General features: G+C 43.0%; 1 protein-coding gene across 1 annotated transcript in view; it reads right to left on the bottom strand.

Moving 5' to 3' along the window:
* LOC101394861 (xanthine dehydrogenase/oxidase) overlaps positions 1–17,646 on the bottom strand; it is a 61,760-nt gene extending 44,114 nt beyond the window's left edge. Inside the window, exons 1-4 of the mRNA XM_087436957.1 lie at positions 17,362–17,646; positions 16,030–16,138; positions 1,760–1,886; positions 763–824 (exon numbers count right to left, since the gene is read on the bottom strand). Of these exons, the coding sequence (XP_087293083.1) occupies positions 763–824; positions 1,760–1,886; positions 16,030–16,138; positions 17,362–17,552 (489 nt within the window). The 5' untranslated portion in view covers positions 17,553–17,646. The remainder of the gene's footprint in view (positions 1–762; positions 825–1,759; positions 1,887–16,029; positions 16,139–17,361) is intronic.
* Between the last annotated feature and the right edge of the window lie 1,203 nt (positions 17,647–18,849).

Below are 18,849 nucleotides of genomic sequence, written 5' to 3'. Positions count from 1 at the left end.
CACTCCTTTTTGTAATGTGCCCACCCTAAAGGTCAGTGGAAAGCACAGGAGTCGGTCACTGTCCCCTCAACCCTGAATCAAATGGAGAGGGGACGGTTGATTGCAGTCAGGATCAACTTGACCCAGTCAGGGAATCAGTGAAATCTGGGCAGATTAAGCCAAGAAAGGAGAGGCCAGCCCTCTGTCCTCCCTGCCAGATGGCAGGTGTGTGTCTGTGTCTGATTAATCAATGTTCGCAGATCCGGCTGTGGTTTCTCACTCAGAGTTATATGAACACTGCGGGGGTTCACGAACTGTCTGGAGATCTAATTAGCAGCTTCACAGGCTCAGCAGAGTGCCAACTGCAGAAAGCAGCTGGGAGAGGAAGGGAGGTGGGGCGCAGGTGCTGAGTCAGACCGGGTTGTTATTAAATGCCACCATCAGCACCTGTGCCGTGGCTGAGCATGACAGTCTCCAAGGGAAGCTGCCAAGCCCGACTGCCCTGGAGGAAGTTAGCTCTGGGGCAGCATGCCTCTTCCAGGACCAGCTTTCCAGGCCTTCCCAGGAAGGGAAGTCCCCATGCTGTTGATGAGAACCCCTCCCTGAATAAGAACTGCAGGGTCCACGGCCCATGCCAGGTGTCTGCAGCTGGAGGGCCCGCCAGCTGGCGATCTTATCTTTCTTCTCCGTAATCCAGAGGCCCTTGGCATCCCTCCCAACTGCGGTTGCTGAGTGTTGCTGCAACAGGAGCAGGGCCACAGCTGTCCCGGGGCCCCCACTTACCCTGGCGAAGGTCCGTAAACCCTGGAGGATGGGTCTGTAGCCTGTGCAGCGGCACAGGTTCCCTGTGGGACAAAGACAAATCCGCGGTGTCAGCACAGGTCCCGGGGCAGGTGAGGGCTTTGTGGCTTTGCTCCCAGCTCGGTTAGATACTCTCTTTGCACGTTCTGTTGTCTCTACCTATAATGCTTGTCTTCCTCCTTGTGTTCCTGACTTCAAAACATCTAACTCGTCTTCCAGGAAGCCTTCCTAGAATGCCCAGACTGAATCAAGTGTCCCTCCTACAAGCTCCCATGGCGCCTACTCATAGCTTTATTAGTGAGCTTATCAAACTATATTGTCTTCCTCCTCAGCATGTGGACTCATTGAGACTAGGACAGTGTCTTTCATCCCTTTGTCCCTTGTACACTCTACAGTGCCTAACATGTGGTAGGACTCAATATAACTGATTGAATAAATGATGGGTTGAATGGTGAATGGAGGGGTATCCTTCTCTACTCAATTCAGAGGAACAGACACCTTGTCCAGACTTCTGGGCCCATTCACAGAAGGCAAAGTGGGGAGCCAGTCTCTGCCCAAGGTCAGAATCATGGCCACCTTCCTCATATGTGGCCTTTGCCCTGCAAAGTCCTGTTGTGGTGAAAGCTGAGAGGGAAGGAAGCCATGTCACTAGCTTCTGTGGAGTTTTCCAAATGGTCTCCTCCCATGCCAGGCACCCACTGCCACCACATCTCAGTGTGGGTGGACGGTAGGAAGACACCTCAGGAAGACAAACACTAAAGCAGGAGACCCCAGGAGGTCCCCAAACCACCCAAGTGTTCCAAGAGAGGGCCAACCTTCCAGTAGATCATAGCCGCCACGTTGGGGTGGCCTGAGCCTTTCCTCCAGGGGGCAGCGCCTCGAATTCCTAGCCCTCTCCCGGCATCCACTCCCCCTGCCCTGACCTCTGCAGAGCCCCCTTTGCCATCCCACCTCCCCGGCTGTGCCTCGAGGCCCGTACCTTGGAGGGCATCCTCGATCTCCTCGATGGTGGGCTCGGGCTGGTTCCGGAGCAGTGTGTACATGCTCATGACGATGCCAGGCGTGCAGAACCCGCACTGGGACCCGTGGCTTTTGGCAATTCTCTCCTAAAAGGGACAGATGACATGGACATTTGTGTTGGCAAAACCCCTTCTGGGCTCCCTACATGGCTGAACTGCAGTCAGCCCATGTTGACAGACAGTGTGGAGTAGCAGTCACTCCACCAAGTCAAACCCTGGTGCCACCTCTCAGCATCTGTGACCTTGGCCAGGTTACCAAGCCTCTCTGAGCCATAGGTTCCTTGTCTGTATGATGAGGACCGTCCTAATATTTACCTCTAGAGCTGTGGCAAAGATTCAACGAGATAATTCACGTAAAACTCCTGACATTACACCCGGCATGTCGTTATGGTCAACTAGTGTCAGTTATTAGTAGCAAAGCTCCTTCAAGGAATAGCAATGACTACAGCCAGAAGGAGCTGCTCGCACATCCTTGAGCAGAGGAGGGAGCAGCCCCAGAGATTTAAGAGAGTTGTCCAAGTGGAAGACCTGTGTCCTGCTCTTGTAATTACACTATCCCACAATCCAACCCAACCAGCATTTATTAACAACCACCTGAATACATTTTATTCCAAACAGAGTACCATTGTATTCTTAAGTGAAGGAAGCCCTTGACATCCACTGTGGACATAAGAATTGGGAAATGTGTCATAGAGAATTTGCTATATGCATTGACTGTCACAGAATTGGCATTCAAACCTGCAAGATTTTATCACAAGGAGATTCTCCATGTTCATTTTTTTTTTCTGCCTTTTGAGAGTCTCTCTTGGTACTTACGTTAGGTGAAATTGCTAGACTATTGTATCCCCAGTGCCTAGTATGTATAGTCATTCATTTTATAAATATTGACTGAGAACCTGTTATGTGCCAGACATGATAGAGGCCGTGGGCACAGAGCAGTGAAGGGAGACAAGGTCCCTGGTCTCACGAAGCTCATGTCCTAGTAGGGGCGATACTGACAAAAACAAACAAGAAAACGCCACGTGGAAGTCAGTGCTATGTAGAGAATTAGTACCAGATGACATGACCCAGAGTGACTAGTGGCTGCTTGGAGTGGTCAGAAATGGACGCTCTGGAAAGGTGACCTTTAAGTTAAATTTAATAACATGATTTGGATCAGGGACGAGTGTATTCCAGGAAGAAGAAACAGCAGATGCAAAGACGTTGAGTACAGCAAATACAAAAGCCTAGATTGCTGGAGTTGCTGAAAGGAACCCACTGGGACAAGAGAATTGGGCCGGGGGAACAGGCAGCAGCCAGATCATGCAGCTCTTCATACGCCAGGGTAGGGATCTGGATTTTTATTCTAGGTGTGACGGGAAGCCATTAGGGGATTTTCAGCAGGACATGATATGATCTAATTTGTGTTTTTAAAGAAACACTCTAGCTGTTGGGTGGAACAGGGTTGTAGGGGGCAAGAGTAGAAACAGGAGACCAGGACACTATAGTGGTCATGGCAGGAGGGGGTGGTGGCCCCGCCCAAGCAGCAATAGGGGAAATGGCAGGAAAATGAAGGTTTCATGGCAGGTTTTGGAGGTAGAGTAGACAATACTGGATGGACCGGGTGTGGCATATGAAAGAAAGAATCATAGGTGACTCCTAGATTCTTGTCTTGAGCAATTGGGTGGATGCTTTTGCCATTAACTCAGATGGAGGAAGACTGAGGAAGAAAATTAGGGGAAAAATAGGGTTTTGTGAAGTTTAAGATTAGACATCCATATAGTGATGTCAAGTAAGAGTTGGAAATAATGAATCTAACCTCCGAGAAGCAGTCAAAGCTGAAGATACAAATGTGAGTGCCATTTGCATGTAGATAGTATTAAACTCACCTAGGAGGAGTCTGAAGGTGGAGAAGGGCAAGGGCCCAGGCCAGAGGGCACTGTAGCAATTAAGGATTGAGCAGAGGAGGAGGCAGCACATGCTGTGAACATAGAGATAGGAGGAAAATGAAAACCTAGTGTCACAGAAACTTAGAGAAAAGAAATAAATAGACAAGGAGAAGTGAATCTGGCTCTATAGTTTATCTGGAGCCAAAATAAGTACATCAAGCATAAGGATCTGTACCATTGGAAAGGGATTGTTTTAGCCTGATGATATGGATATGATCCCAGTGTTTAAACTGTTCACTCTTTCTTTCATCTATTTGCCTCAAAGAAAATTACAAGCCCCGGACGGTGTCAATATGGCAGCATAGGCAGACTCTGAACTCACTTCCTCCCACCGACACAACAAATTTACAACTATTTTTGGAACAATTACCCCTAAGAGAGAACTTAAAACTGGGTAAAAAGAACCGCTACAACAAGGGATGGTGCTGACTGAGGTGGAAGAGGCAGAAATTCCTTTCTGGAGAGAAAGAAGCCACCTTCTAGCTGGAGGGCTTCATGGCCAGCTGGAGGAACCTTAAGGCACGAAGCCTTCCCTGGAGGAGTAGGGGATCTGAGCAGGGGAGCGTTACCACAATAAGCGGCTTTTGGACTCAGCACAACTAAGACAAGAGTCATAATAACTGGCTTTGCTGGCTATTAACAACAATGGGGAATACCTCCAGAAAAGCTATCAGACATAACAGAAAAAAAAGCCTGTTTTTAAAGGTCCCATGCACAAATTCACCTGTTTCAGAAAGCAAACTAAAATCACCAGAAAGAAAGGTGCACAGTCCTGTGGTGAAAAGAGACTCACCTGATAGCTCTGGGTGCATCTCAGTGAGAGGTGAGACCTACCCAGAGACTGAGACATTTGTGGCAGCCATTATTGTGACCTGGTACAGGCGTGCTGACAAAGACACTGGCAGACACCACTGAAGTTCTTCCCCTGCTCTGTTAGCCCAGGGTCTGCCCCTGACCCCCCAACTAGAGCACCAATTTAATCCAGTTTAGTCAGGGCAGGCAGCCTGCCCTAAGTTCTGGACTGACACAACAGCAAGCCTTGGGCAACTTGTGGGCCCGCATATGTGGGGTGCCTGGAACCTTTGTAGCCTGGCGAGTGGGTCTGCCTCTGCAAGCAAGAACGTGTATGAGGGGTGGGTCTGCACTGGTGTAGTGTGTGGGGCCCCTGCATGGGGTGACTGAGTCCACTTCAGTGGGTCAGGGCACATGCATGGAACAGGACTGTGTTGACAGGGTGTGTGATCCTGTGGGTGGTGGGGTCTGTCAATTGCAGTAGACTTGTGCTTCTCAAACAGCCACATAAGGGATCAGCCCCACCTTCCTGAAACAAAGCCTGAAACAATTGGTGCTCCCAAGTCTGGGGCTAGCCCCACTCAGCTGCAACCCTGAGAGAGCTGACAACAGCTTTGTACGCCAGAGGGTTGCTGCAATTATAAGCCCCTGAGCCTAGCAACCAGCCATGCTGCAGGCCTACTCACTTAACAGAAAAACTGCCACAGGAATGTGCTATTAGACCTTGCAGCCAACTGTGCTGGGGCCCCCCATGCCCAATAAAGTGACTGAAAGAACCATAGCAGCCACACGCAGCTGAGCATTGCAACCAGCCGGCCAGGAGGACAGCCTAGGCTCCCAAACACCTGCAGCAAGAGCAACCCTGCCATAACAGAAGGAAACACATAGCCCACACAGGGGGCACTCCTGGAACATCTGAAACTGGTGATGAGAGAGAAGCACACTGCTGGGCCTCATAAGGCACCTCTTACATAAGCCCACCTCTCCAAGATCAGGACACGTAGCTGACCTACCTAATACATAGATATAAGCACAGAGAAAGATGCAAAATGAGGAGACAAGGGAATACTTTCCAAGTAAGGGAACAAGACAAAACCCCAGAAAAATAACTAAACAGAAATAAACAATCTACCTGAAAAACAGTACAAACTAATAGTCATAAGGATGCTCACTGACCTTGGGAGAAGAAAGGGTGAACTCAGTGAGAAATTCAATAAAGAATTGGAAAATATAAAAAAGAACCAATCAGAAATGAAGACTACAATATGGGAAATGAAAAATTCACTAGAGGGACTCAATAGCAGAGTAAACGATACAGAAGAACGGATCAGTGTGCTAGATGAAACCTTAGAGGAAATCATCCAAGCTGAACAGATAAAAGAAAAAATAATTAAAAATAACAGGGACAATTTAAGGGACTTCTGGGACAACATCAAGCACACTACCATCCATGTAATAAGTGTCCCAGAAGGAGTAGAGAGAGACAAAGGGGTGGAGAATTTATTTGAAGAAATAATAGCTGAAAACTTTCCTAACCTAAGGAAGGAAACAGACATCCACATACAGGAAGCACAGAGAGCACCAAACAAGATAAACCCAAAGAGGCCCACACCAAGACACATTATAATTAAAATGTCAACAATTAAAGATAAAGAGAGAACCCTACAAGCTGCAAGGTAAAGGCAAAAAGTTATATACAAAGGAAACACTATAAGGCTATCAGCTGACTTCTCAGCAGAAATCTTACAGGACAGAAGGGTGTGGCAAGATATATTTAAAGTGCTGAAAGGAAAAAACCTACAGCCAAGAATACTCTACCCGACAAGGTTATCATTTAGAATAGAGAGAGATAAAGTTTCCCAGACAAGCAAAAACTAAAGGAGTTTATCACCAAGAAACCAGCTTTACAAGAAATTCTAAGGGGACTTATTTAAGTGGAAAAGAGAAGAGCACAAATAGGAATGAGAAAATTATCAATAAAACAAACAAAAAATCACTGGTAAAGGCAAATATACAATAAAGGTAGCAGATCAACCACCTATGAAGCTAATATGAAGGTCAAAAGACAAAAGTACTAAAATTATCTATTTCCATGATAAGAGGGTAATGGATACATACACTCAAGAAAAGAGGTTAGATATGAACACGAAAACATAAAATGTGGACGGAGGGGAGTAAAAGAGTAGACCTTTTAGCAAGAGGTCATACTAAAGAGACCATCAACTTAATATAGGTTGCTATATACATAAGTTATTATACGAACCCCATGGTAATCACAAACCAGAAACCTATTTTAAATACACAGAAAATTAAGAGAAAGGAACCCAAACATAATACTAAAGAAAACCATCAAACCACAAGGGAAGAGAGCAGGGGAAGAAGAACAGAACAGAGAACTACTAAAACACCCAGAAAAAAAGTAACAAAATGGCAATCAGTACATTCTTTTCAATAGCTACTTTAAATGTCAATAGATTAAATGCTCCAATCAAAAGGCATAGGGTGGCCAATTGGATAAAAAAAAATAAGACCAAATCACCTCTAAAGACAAGCACAGACACAGAGTGAAAGGATGGAAGACAATACTCCAAGCTAATGGCAAACAAAAGAAAGCAGGTGTTGCCATACTCATATCAGACAAAGTAGACTTCAAGATAAAACAGGTTAAGAGAGACAAAGAAGGGAAATATATAATGATAAAAGGGACACTCCATCAAGAAGACATATCACTTATAAATATATATGCACCCAACATAGGAGCACCAAAGTACATAAGGCAACTATTAACAAACCTAAAAGGAGACATTAACAACAACACAATAATAGTAGGGGATCTTAACACCCTGCTTACATCAATGGATAGATCATCCAGACAGAAAGTCAATAAAGAAATAGTGGACTTAAATGAAAAACTGGACGAGATGGACCTAGTAGACATATACAGAGCACTCCATCCAAAAACATCTGACTACACATTCTTCTCAAGCATGCATGGAACATTCTCAAGGATAGACCATATGTTGGGAAACAAAGCAAGCTTCAATAAATTTAAGAAGACTGAAATCATAACAATCATTTTTTCAGACCATAATGCTATGAAACTGGAAATCAACCACAAAAAAAAAACTGGGAGAGTGACAAAAATGTGGAGATTAAACAGCATGCTACTCAACAACCAATGGAGCATTGATGAAATTAAAGGAGAAATGAAAAAATATCTGGAAACAAACGAAAATGAAAATATGCCATACCAAATCATATGGGATGCAGGAAAAGTGGTCCTGAGAGGGAAACTCATAGTGATACAAGCCCACCTTAATAAAAAAGAAAAAGCCCAAGAAAGCAACCATAAATTACACCTAACAGAACTGGAAAAAGAAGAACAGACAAAGCCCAAAGTCAGCAGAAGGAGAGAAATAATAAAAATCAGAGCAGAAATAAATGAAATTGAGACCAAAAAAAAACCAGTAGAAAGGTTTATTGAAACAAAGAGTTGGTTTTTTGAGAAGATAAACAAAATTGACAAACCCTTAACCAGACTGACTAAGAAAAAAAGAGAAAAGACTCAAGTAAATAAAATTAGAAATGAAAAAGGAGAAATTACAGCAGATACCACAGAAATACAAAGGATTATAAGAGAATACTATGAGAAATTATATGCCAACAAATTGGACAATCCAGAAGAAATGGATAAGTTCTTAGACTCATACAACCTCCCAAAACTGAACCAAGAAGAAATGGAGAATATGAATAGACCAATCACAAGTAAAGAGATTGAAATAGTAATCAAAAACCTCCCAAAAAATAAAATCCCAGGAGCAGATGGCTTCTCCAGTGAATTTTGCCAAACATTCAAAGAAGATGTAATACCCCTCCTTCTCAAACTACTCCAAAAAATAGAGGAAGATGGAACACTTCCTAACTCATTCTATGAGGCCAACATCACCCTGATACCAAAGCCGGACAAAGGCAATACAAAGAAGGAAAACTACAGACCAATATCTCTATGAACATAGACGCAAAAATCCTCAACAAAATATTGGCAAACTGAATACAGCAATACATTAAAAAGATCATACACCACGATCAATTGGGATTTATACTAGGGATGCAGGGATGGTTCAACATCTGCAAATCAATCAACGTGATATACCACATGAACAAAACAAAGAATAAAAACCACATGGTCATCTCAATAGAGGCTAAGAAGGCATTTGACAAGATACAACATCTATTTATGATAAAAACTCTCAACAAAATGGGTATAGAAGGAAAGTACCTCAACATAATAAAGGCTATTTATGACAAACCCACAGCCAACATCATACTCAATGAGGAAAGACTGAAAGCCATTCCTCTGAGAACAGGAATGAGACAGGGCTGCCCACTCTCACCACTCTTATTCAACATAGTACTGGAGGTTTTGGCCAGAACAAGTAGGAAAGTAAAAAGAATAAAAGGAATCCAAAAAGGCAACGAAGAAGTGAAACTCTCCCTATTTGCAGATGACATGATTGTATATATAGAAAACCCTAAAAGAATCCACTAGAAAAGTATTAGAAACAATCAACAACTACAGCAAAGTCGCAGGGTACAAAATCAATCTACAAAAATCAGTTGCATTTCTGTATGCTAACAACGAACTAACAGAAAGAGAGCTCAAAAAATAATACCATTTACAATTGCATCAAAAAGAATAAAATATCTAGAAATAAATCTTACCAAGGAGGTGAAAGACCTATACAATGAAAACTACAAAACATTATTGAAAGCAATCGATGATGACATAAAGAAATGGACAGATATCCCATGCAGATGGATTGGAAGAATAAACATAGTTAAAATGTCTATATTACCTAAAGCAATCTAGAGATTCAACGCAATCCCAATCAGAATCCCAATGACATTCTTCACAGAAATAGAAAAAAGAATACTAAAATTCATATGGGGCAACAAAAGACCCCAAATAGCTAAAGCAATCCTAAGAAAAAACAACAAAGCTGGAGGCATCACAATCCCTGACTTCAAAACATACTACAAAGCAATAGTAATCATAACAGCATGGTACTGGTACAAAAACAGACACACAGGTCAATGGAACAGAATTAAAAGCCCAGAAATAAAATCACACATATACGGACAGCTAATTTTCAACAAAGGAGCTAAGAACATACAATGGAGAAAGGAAATTCTCTTCAATAAATGGTGTTGGGAAAACCGGACAGCCACATGCAAAAGAATGAAAGTGGACCATCTGCTATTGCCATTCACAAAAATTAACTCAAAATGGATCAAAGACCTGAAGCTGAGACCTGAAAGTATAAAACTCATAGAAGAAAATATAGGCAACACATTATTTGACATTGGTCATAAAGGAATCTTTTCGGATGACATGCCTACCCAGACTAGGGAAACTAAAGAAAAAATAAGCAAGTGGGACTTTATCAGATTAAAGAGCTTCTACAACACGAATGAAACCAGAATCAAGATGAACAGACAACCCACCAGCTGGGAGAAAATATTTGCAAAACATATATCTGACAAGGGGTTAATCTCCATAATATATAAAGAACGCACACAACTGAACAACATAAAAACAAACAACCCGATCAAAAAATGGGCAGAGGAAATGAACAGACACTTCTCCAAAGAAGATCGATACACAGATGGCCAATAGGCACATGAAAAGATGTTCAACATCACTAATCATCAGGGAAATGCAAATCAAACCAACACTAAGATATCACCTCACGCCCGTTAGCATGGCTATAATCACCAAGACAAAAAACAACAAATGTTGGAGAGGATGTAGAGAAACAGGAACCCTCCTACACAGCTGGTGGGAATGCAAACTGGTCAAGCCTCTATGGAAAATGGTATGGAGATTCTTCAAAGAATTAAAAATAGAAATACCCTATGATCCAGCTATCTCATTACTGGGAATCTATCCAACGAATCTGAAATCAACAATCCAAAGAGGCTTATGCATCCCTATGTTCATTGCAGCATTATTCACTATAGCCAAGGAGTGGAAGCAACCTAAGTGTCCCTCAACTGATGATTGATTCAAGAAGATATGGTATATATATACAATGGAATACTACTCAGCCATAGAAAAAGACAAAATCGTCCCATTTGCAACAACATGGATGGGGTTGGAGGGTATTATGTTAAGTGAAATAAGCCAGAGAGATAAAGACAAACACTGTATGATCTCACTCATATGTGGAATATAAACCAACACATGGACAGAGAAAACTGTATTGCAGTTACCAGGGGCAATGGGGTTAGGGGGTGGGCACAAGGGGTGAAGGGAGACATATATATGGTGATGGACAAACAAAAATGTACAACCCCACATTTCACAATGTTATAAACTATTAAAACATCAATAAAAAAATAAGACCCATATATATGCTGCTTGTAAGAAACACACTTCAGACCTAAGGACACTCACAAACTGAAAGTGAAGGGATGGAAAAAGATACTCCATGCAAATGGCAATGAAAAGAAAGCTAGGGTAGCCATACTTATATCGGACAAAATAGACTTTAAAACAAAAACTGTAACAAGAGATAAAGAAGGGCACTACATAATGATAAAGACAACAATCCAACAAGAGGATATAACACTTCTAAATGTCTATGTACCCAACATAGGAGCACCTAAATATATAAAGCAATTATTAACAGACATAAAAGGAGAAACAGACAGTAACAGAATAATAGTAGGGGACTTTAACACTCCACTTACACCAAAGGATAGATCATCCGAACAGAAGATCAATAAGGACACATTGGTCTTAAATGACACATTAGACCACTTGGACTTAGGGGATATATACAGAGCGTTCCACCCAAAAACTGCAGAATACACATTCTTTTCAAATGCACATGGAACATTCTCCAGGATTGATCACATACGAGGCCTCAAAACAAGTCTCAAAAAATTTAAGAAGATTTAAATAATACAAAGCATGTTTCCTGACCACAACGGTATGAAACTAGAAATCAACTACAGGAAGTAAATCAGAAAAGCCACAAATACATAGAGATTGAACAAAATGCTACTGAACAACAGTTGGGTCAATGAAGAAATCAAAAGAGAAATTAAAAAATACCTAAAGATTAATGAGAATGAAAATATGACATAACAAAATTTATGGCATATGGCAAAAGGGGGTCTATGTGGGAAGTTTACAGCAATACAGGCTTACCTCAACAAACAAGAATAATCTCAAATAAACAATCTAACAGTACACCTAAAGGAACTGGAAAAAGAAGAACAAACAAAGCCCAAAAGCACTGGAAGGAAGGAAATAATAAAAACCAGAGCAGAAATAAATGAAATAGAGACTAAAAAAGCAATAGAAAAAGTCAATGAAATAAAGAGCTGGTTCTTTGAAAAGATAAACAAAATTGACTAACCTTTAGCTAGACTCACCAAGAAAAAGAGAGAAGGCTCAAATAAATAAAATCAGAAATGAAAGAGAAAAAATTACAACAGATACCTCAGAGATACAAAAGATTATAAGAGAATACTATGAAAAGCTACATGCCAACAAATTGGATATCTAGAAGAAACAGATAAATTCTAAGATTTATACAACCTTGCAAAACTGAATCAAGAAGAAATAGACAATTTGAATAGACCAATCACCAGTAAAGAGATCAAAACAGGAATCAAAAACCTCCCAAAAGGGCCGGCCCCATGGCTTAGTGGTTAAGTGCGCGCACTCCGCTGCTGGCGGCCCGGGTTTGGAACTCTGGGCGGGCACCGACGCACCGCTTCTCCGGCCGTGCTGAGGCCATGTCCCACATATAGCAACTAGAAAGATGTGCAATTATGACATACAACTATCTACTGGGGCTTTGGGGGAAAAATAAATAAAAACAAAACCTCCCAAAAAATAAAAGTCCAGGACCAGATGGCTTACCTGGTGAATTCTACCAAATATTCAAAGAAGACTTAACACCTATCCTTCTCAAACTCTTCCAAAAATTTGAAAAGGAGGGGAAGCTTCCTAACTCGTTTGATGAAACCAACATTACCCTCATACCAAAATCAGACAAGGACAACACAAAAAAAGGAAATTACAGGCCGATTTCACTGATGAACATCAATGCAAAAATCCTCAACAAAATACTAGCATATTGAATACAACAATACATGAAAAAGATCATACACCATGATCACATACGATTTATTGCAGGGATGCAGGGGTGGTTCAACATCCACAAATCGATCAACATGATACACCACATTAACAAAATGAAGAATAAAAATCACATGATCATATCAACAGATGCAGAGAAAGCATTTGACACGATACAGTATCTGGATTCAGTATCCATTTATGATAAAAACCCTGAATAAAATGGGTATAGAAGGAAAGTAACTCAACATAATGAAGTCCATCTATGACAAACCTACAGCTAATATCATCCTCAATGGAGAAAAACTGAAAGCTATCTATCTAAGAACAGGAACCAGGCAAGGATGCCCACTTTCACCACTCCTACTTAACACAGTATTGTAAGTCCTAGCCAGAGGAATCAGGCAAGAAAAAGAAATAAGAGGGGTCCAAATGGGAAAGGAAGAAGTGAAACTATCACGATCTGCAGATGACATGGTTTTATATATAGATAACCCTAAAGAATCCACCAAAAAATTTTTAGAAATAATAAATGAATATGATAAAGTTGCAGGATAAAAAATCAACATACAAAAATCACTTGGGTTTTTATACACTACCAATGAAGCAGCAGAAAAATTAAGAATACAATCCCATTTACAATTGCAATAAAAAGAATAAAATACCTCGGAATAAACTTAACCAAAGAAGTGAAAGACCTGTACACTGAAAACTATAGAACATTGTTGAAAGAAATTGAAGAAGACACAAAGAAATGGAAAGGTATTCTGTGATCTTGGATTGGAAAAATTAACAAAGTTAAAATGTCCATACTTCCTAAAGCAATCTACAGATTCAATGCAATCCCTATCAAAGTTCCAATGACATTTTTCACAGAAATAGAACAAAGAATCCTAAAATTTATATGGAACAACAAAAGGAATCCTGAGAAAAAGGAACAAAGCTGGAGGTATCATACTCCTTGACTTCAAAATATACTACAAAGCAATAGTAACCAAAACAGCATGGTACTGGCACAAAAACAGACACACAAATCAATGGTACAGAATCAAGCTCCCAGGAATAAATCCACACATCTATGGACAGCTCATTTTTGACAAGGGAGCCAGGACATATACTGGAGAAAGGAAAGTCTCTTCAATAAATGGTGTTAGGAAAACTGGACAGCCATGTGCAAAAAAATGAAAGTAGACCATTATCTTACACCATACACAAAAATTAACTCAAAATGAATTAAAGACTTGAATGTAAGTCCTGAAACCATGAAACTTCTAGAGGAAAACATAGGCAGTACGCTCTTTGACATTGGTCTTAGCAGCATATTTTCAGGTACCATGTCTGACTCAGTAAGGGAAACAATAGAAAAAAAAAATGGGACTATATCAAACCAAAAAGCTTCTGCACAGCAAACGAAACCATCAACGAAACGAAAAGACAACCTAACAATTGGGAGAAGATATTTGCAAACCATATACCTGATAAGGGGTTAAGATCCAAAATATATAAAGAACACATACATCTCAACAACAAAAAAACTAACAACCCAATTAAAGAATGGGCAAAAGATCTGAACAGACATTTCTCCAAAGAAGATATACAGATGGCCAACAGACACATGAAAAGATGTTCAACATCACTAATTATCAGGGAAATTCAAATCAAAACTACAATGAGATATTACCTCACACCTGTCAGAATGGCTATAATAAACAAGACAGGAAATAGCAAGTGTTGGGGAGGATGTGGAGAAATGGGAACTCTCATACACTGCTGGTGGGAGTGCAAACTGGTGCAGCCACTATGGAAAACAGTATGGAGATTTCTCAAAAAATTAAGAATAGAACTACCATAGGATCCAGCTATTCCACTGCTGAGTGTTTATCCAAAGATAAATATGTGTAAAGATACATGCACCCCTATGTCCATTGCAGCGTTATTCACAATAGCCAAGACTTGGAAGCAACCTAGGTGCCCATCAAGACTTGAATGGATACAGATGTGATAATACATACACAAAGGAATACTTCTCAGCTATAAAAAAAGAATGAAATTTGGCCATTTGTGATAACATGGATCGACCTTGAGGATATTATGCCAAGCAAAATAAGTAGAGGGAGAAAGTCAAATACTGTATAATCTCACTCACAAATAGAAGATAAAAACAACAACAAACACATAGAGACAGAGATTGGATTGATGGTTACCAGAGGGAAGAGGGGAGGCAGGAGGGTGAAAGGGGTGATCGTAATTAGTCTTTGGGTGGTGAACATGATATAATGTACACAGAAATAGAAATATAATGATGTACACCTGAAATTTATATAATGTTATAAACCAATGTTACCACAATAAAAGAATAAAAAATAAAAGAAAATTACAAGCTCTAATTCACCTTCTCATATCTCCTGTGGGTTGGGCAAATTTAGTAATTTCCCCTTTTCCTAACTAAGAAACAAAGCTGTAGAGGTGAAGTAATACCACCCTCACCCTGCTCTGACCTCCCATGGTGGTCTAAGATGCTCCTCCCAAGCACTATAGTCACCTTGCTCAATTGGAGGCCCTGACTCCAAGATTCACATAAGGTGTCCAAGGAAGGTGTGATCTGAACATGCCGTCTCCTCAAATGGTCAAGGGAGGGTTATGACCTAGGCCTAGCCTTGGCACCTTCTGTGATTGGAATCTCCCAAAGACCCCCTGCCTCGGTTTTCTCAGCACTGGGAACAATGGCCTTTCCTTCCCAGAGTGCTCTGCTCCCATTACGCTCCATTCCACTTTGACTAAGAGCCTCCTGATTCTTGCCACAAAACCTCCCAGGTTACTGCCCATTCTTGCCAGAAGCATCCCTGATTTCAATCCGTTCCCAGGTGGCCTGACACCACCAGGGAGAGAGCTGTGGTCAGACACTTGTATGTCTCTATGCTCTCGCTCAGCCCTTGCTAACCTCCAATTTAGTGAGGGTGGAGTCCGCATTTGTATTATCTGCGTGGGAGGCAACAGGTGCAATGGAATTACCATTCGAGGGAGCAGGGAGTAGGTGTGCTTTCTATCAAGGGGCACAGAGCATCTGGAATCTTGAATCTAGGAAGCAAGGGGAGGACGTTCCCCTGCCTCTCCTCCCTCCAGTTCTGGTGCAGCTGGACTGCCCTGGCCACCAGAGCCAGCTGACCTCTTGGTTCTCTCAGGGCCATGCGGTGTTACATCCACCCCCACCACAGGAGGGAGCTTCAGGCTTGGGCGCCTCCTCTCTCTGCCTCAAAGCCCCTGAGGAGATGTGGAGGGGGCCGGCAGTGACATTCAGCCCGGGACACAAACCAAGTGCGCAGCCTTGGCATGAGCCTCCCTTTCCCTTGGTTACCTGCACAGGATGCAGCCTCGACTTTGTGCTTCCTATTCCTTCCACAGTCGTCACGGCAACGTGGTGCAAGGAGCAGATGGGGGCCAGGCAGGCATTGGCAGGAAAGTGGCTGGAACCCCAGATTAAGGTCATTCCATTGTCCCCTCAGGTCATCAGAGTGAACCTGAGGGCAGGGCCTGGGAGACTCGGTGACGCTTTGTGTCATTTCTCTTCACTCGACATCACGTTCTTGTCTCTTCTACAAGTGTCCTCACCACTCCATCCAAGACTCTGGGCTAGGAACAAAGGAAGCTCTCCCTCCAGGTGAGGCCTGAGCCCCTCCAGAGGCATGTGGAGTCGGGCGTCACTGCACCCTAAGCCTCCGAGCTGGAGCAAGGGAGCTAGGGTCACTTTCACCAGGGTCTGACTCAGCCCGACCCCGGAGGCTGAGTTTCTGGCCTGTTCCAGGTCCAGTACTTGCTCCTCTCTGTGCAGGGCCCTTCCTTAGCCTCTTCAACTTCAGAACTTCCAGTCACTTTGGCTTCCCTGCTTCACCCACCTCTATTTCCCCCATTCCTCTGTGGGGAGAATCGAGGGGAAAATCCCCAGGGCACATGAGACACTAACCGCTTAGAGAGAGCTTGCTCGCTTCCGTTCCTTTATGCATCACTCATTCATTTATACAATCAACATCAGGTCGTGAGTGGCAACTACATGCCAGGTGCCCTGCTGAGGGCTGAGAAATAATGGTGAATAAGACAAAATCTCTGTTCTTCTATAGTTTACAATCAACCCAGGAAAATAGAAGCCAGTGTGAAGGTGAGATTTAAACATCTTATGCAAAGTACATCAGGAGGGCTGTGCACAGGGCACTATGGGACTGGCACAGACAAAGCACACCTAACCCAATCTTGGGAGATCAAGGAAGGCTTCTTGGAGGAGGTGATTTTTGGCCCAGTCCTAAAAAGCTAGTAAGAGTTAGCCAGGTAGAGAAGTCCTGGAAGAAAGGACATCCAAGACTTGGGAAACAGCTAATACCAAGACCAAGAAATTAGTGAGCACGGAGCATTAGTAGTTCACAATTGTCTCTGCGTGAATGGAGTGCTGGGCTCATGAAGAGAGAGGAAACTGGAGAGGAAAGACGGGGCGTACTGGGAAGGCCTTCATGTGTTAAGCAAAGAGATTGGATTTTATCCTGGGGGAAATGGACACCTACTGAAGGATTTCTTGGGAGGTGAAATGAGTCTTGATTTTAGAAAGGTCACATGTGCACACACACACAGGCACTCACTCACAAGCTGTCCCCTGCATCATAGTCCTCACACAGGCAATCAGCCAGCAGGCAAAGGATACACAATCTTGTTCTGGAGACGATCGTACTTGGAAAACATCACGGTGCACGCCCCGCAGCCCCCTTCTCCACAGCCCAGCTTGGTCCCGCTCAGCCCCACTGGATGGCCATGGGTTAAGGAAGAGGAACTCAGAGAAGAGTCTTTGCTGGGCTGCTGAGAAGTGCCTGGGCAGGGCTGCGAGTGTAGAGCCATCCACTGCCACACACGGGCTTAGGCCCCTCTCCCCAGGGAGGCAGTAGACCCCCAGGGCCTCCTCGTTCAGAGAGCCTGCACTGCACCCCAGGAAGGCAGGGAACGGGCCATCTCCACTCTACAGAAGGGGAACATCTTCAGGGTCCTATCAGGCAGCACCCAAGTGTCATCCCCTGGAACTTGAGTTCTAGGACTTGAACTTGACTGGGACTTGAGATCTGAAGATTTTCTTGGTGTCAGGGTATTCCCTCTGTGGTCCTCTAGGCCCCCAACACTGTGGTCTCACTGGGCAGGTCAATCAGGCACCTCAAAGACTGAGCATAGGAGGTGAATGAACCAGAGGTAAGGCCGGGATTCCAGGCTCGCTTCTGTGAGTGCTGAAGCAATTCTTTGTTGTCCCAAAATATGTCCCTGGAATAAGCCACCGGACATCCCTGCCTCTGGGAGCAAAAGGGTTTGTTGACAGAGGTCAGGATGAACATCGCCTGACAACAGACCCCTGGAAAGTTTCCAGTATGTGTGGGAGGTTAAGATTGCGGCTCTAGGCTTCACTCCAGGCTTTAATTCTTGGCTTTACTCCAGGGGCAGCCCTCACGTCAACCCAGCTGGGCATGCAATGAAGGCACTCAGGCTACACAGAGACATCGATCTGTTCTGGGACTTGCTGGGTCCCGACTTTTCACCCTATACTTTTTTGGCTGATGAAGTGCGGGAACCAAAATCAGGCCTGGACCAGGAGCTTTTGAATATCCAGCCCATAGGATATGTGAACAGAAATTAAAATGAAGATATTTTTGAGATCAGGGACCAATACTGAAGCCATCTCTCACATATACTTGAAGAAATAACATGATACTTTGCGTTTGTAAAAGTGCCTATGTAATAAGCCATTCACAGATTATGGTGGCCACTTTCCCTGAGACACCTGGGATCCGTTGCTGCTTTTCCTTCAGCCCTGCTGGCCTTTAAGCCATCCAGCTACCTACTGAGGACAGAGGGGGCTGAGGTCATTATTGTCTTGTCACTTCTCTCATTTTCAAAATAAAACTAACAATGACATAACATCTTATGCTTGAACAGCCCTTACGCCCACGGACCCATTTCATCTTCACAATAATTTAGTCAGCAGTTGGGGCAGGAACTCCTATTTCCCCACAGATTAAAAAAAAAAAAGATAAAGAACCTGAGACCCAAGAGCCAATGTGAGCCCTGCAAGGTAACACAGTCATTCGTGTCACCTTGAGTGTTAGGACCCAACATGGTCATCTGACTCCAGATGTGGGGGATCCTCCTTCAC

The sequence above is a fragment of the Ceratotherium simum genome, chromosome 11 (assembly GCF_057802395.1).
Source record: "Ceratotherium simum simum isolate JZ-2026a chromosome 11, ASM5780239v1, whole genome shotgun sequence".
Lineage (NCBI taxonomy): Eukaryota > Metazoa > Chordata > Mammalia > Perissodactyla > Rhinocerotidae > Ceratotherium > Ceratotherium simum.
Note: the sequence above shows the minus strand (reverse complement) of the source record. Positions and strands in the feature narration are given on the sequence as shown.